Here is a 2,601-nt window from a genome sequence, read left to right as displayed (position 1 = left end):
GAAGGTGAAGTTACCATCTGGACTACTCCTTTTATGTCCATGAAGGCTAGTGACAAAGGGAGAAGTGGTAGGGCTGGGACCACAGCTTGCCTGTTCAGTTGTCGTTCACTCTCTACGTCGTGTCTGACTCTTTGCAACCCCATGGACTGCAGCATGCCAGGCGTCCCTGTCTTTCACTATCTCCTGGAGCTTGCTCAAACTCATGTCCATCGAGCCGGTGATGCCATCCAACCATCTCACGCTCTGTCGCCCCCTTCTCCTCTTGCCCTCAATCTTCCCCAGCATCAGCACTTATTCGGTGGGACGCGCTAATAAATCATGCTCTGACCAAAGAGAATCTCTGGGGCTGGACATAGGTCAGTTTTCCTGCATAATAAAGTTGGAGGAAACTTATCTTCTTCTGGAAGGGATTGTGATTCTTGTTCCTTTTCTGAAGGCGTGGTCTTCATAAGTGCATGCTCAGTTGTCTCCAGCGTTTACGACCCCATCGACTGTAGCCTGCCAAGCTCCACTGTGCATGAGATTTTCCAGTCAAGAACACTGGAGTGGGTAGCCATTTCCTCCTCCAGGGGATCTTCCCAACCCATGGATCAAACCTGCATTTCCTGTATTGATAGGCAGACTTTTTACTACTGAACCACGTGGGTAGCTCGAAGGCATCTTAGATACACTTAATTGATTACTATCAGTGAGGCTCAGTGATGTCACCATGGGAACTGCCTTGTGGGAACAGGTGACGCCGGTCCTCCTCTGCTCATGCTCACAAGGACCCTGAGCTGGTGAACCTCCCATTGCTGCTCTGACCCTGCCATGGGCTCCAGGCTCCTCTGCTGGGTGACCCTCTGTGTCCTGGGGGTGGGTGAGTCCTCAGCAAGCAGGTCCTGTGTGTGTGTGTGTGTGTGTCTGTGTCTGCGTATGTGTGATGATGATTACATATATGCTCTACCTGATTGTCCCCCACTTCTGTTCCCACAGGTCATACAAGAGCTGGAGTAGTGTCCCAGTCACCTGGGTACAGGGTTGCAGGCAGGGGCCAGACTGTGAATTTCAGGTGTGATCCAATTCCTGGTCACCAAGTCCTTTACTGGTACCGACAGATGCTGGGGCAGGGTCTGGAGTACCTGACTTATTTTCAGGGCAAGGAGGAACCAGACAAATCAGGAATGCCTAAAAACCGGTTTTCTGCTGAGAGGCCTGAGAGCACGTACTCCTATCTGAAGATCCAGCCAGTGGAGCCCGAGGACTCGGCCCTGTATCTCTGTGCCAGCAGCCCAACCACAGCGCGGCACAGTCACCTCCTTCCTGTTCACAAACCCCTACGTGCTCACTTCTCGTCATGGTTCCCAGAAATGCCAGAAAAAGGAGCTACCTGTTCTTCCCTCTGCAGGGGGAGTAAGTGGATTTGGGGCTTCAGCTGTTCTGATAGTTGGAGGTCAGAAAATTACCTTTGAAAGACTAGAGCATCTGTAGGGTAGTCATAATTTTCGCTTATGGGTTTCTGAGATCCCTTTATATAGGAACTATAAAATTCTATAATTGGGCCACAATATCAGACTTTAGTCTCAAGTAGACTGAAATACACTCTTATAAAACTATGTAGTTTTAGCACATTTATAATAAACTGTTCATACTGAGTGTCACCAGCTCAGACTACACCGTGCCCAGAGGTAGGCCAGCCAATGCAGAACACTTGTAAGGTCATCTGTAGCTACTAGTCTTAACAATAAATAAATTAGAATCCTAAGTGACTGATATAAATTATCCACAAGGAATTTTCATCCACAATAATGTATGCTAATGTATGTCCATATATTGCTTTTTACTTCTTGACAATCCTGAAGTCATTCTGTGTTTAATTTCCTTCTTCTCTAGTCTGTTTCTTTTTAAATAGAAACTCAGTTTGGTTTTCATAAAAGATAACCCTACTTGAGAAGATATCAAAGAAGAATGGTTAAAAAAGATTGGAATAAGAGTCATGTCAAACATTCAGGGTTCTTGGAGGTTTCCAATTTATACTCCCACCAGAAGTATATGAGCCTTTCAACTGGCTTATATAGACACATGTACATACATCCACACATATTCTGTGGGTTACTTTTTCACTCTCTTAATGATGTCTTTTGGTGAAGAGAACTTCTTAATCCAAAATTATTCCACCCCCCCCATTTGTGGTTTGCATTTTGTATTTTACTGTCTAGGAATTTTTTTCCTATTTCAAAATGATCATGTTTTCTTATATTTCCATCTAAATTCTTTATATTTTAAACTTTTACATTACCATCTAATCCAACTGGAATTAATTCTTTGTATATGAAATGAGGAAAAGGTCATGTCATGATATTCCATATAGACATTAAATTGACCCAATATTTTTTGTTGAAGCACAGTACTTTTCTTACCACTCTGTAATACCACTTTTGTCATATATCAGTCACTGAATATATGTTGGTCTGTTTTGTCAGTTCTTGCACAAATAACACACTGCCTTATTTACTGTAGCTTTATAATAGATCAGCTTCCCTGGTGGCTCAGATGGTAAAGCGTCTGCTTGCAATGCAGGAGACCTGGGTTTAATCCATGAGTCAGGAAGATTCCCTGGAG

At 44.0% G+C, this 2,601-nt stretch overlaps 1 gene segment (V, D, J or C); it reads left to right on the top strand.

Moving 5' to 3' along the window:
- The first annotated feature begins 623 nt into the window (after positions 1-623).
- On the top strand, positions 624-2,381 carry LOC113891088. The segment is given in 2 exon segments: positions 624-859; positions 976-2,381. Coding segments are annotated over 2 exon segments (525 nt in total).
- Positions 2,382-2,601: the final 220 nt, after the last annotated feature.

Source organism: Bos indicus x Bos taurus, chromosome 4 (genome assembly GCF_003369695.1).
Source record: "Bos indicus x Bos taurus breed Angus x Brahman F1 hybrid chromosome 4, Bos_hybrid_MaternalHap_v2.0, whole genome shotgun sequence".
In the NCBI taxonomy this organism is placed as follows: Eukaryota; Metazoa; Chordata; class Mammalia; order Artiodactyla; family Bovidae; genus Bos; species Bos indicus x Bos taurus.
This window is presented reverse-complemented; position numbering and strand designations above follow the sequence as displayed.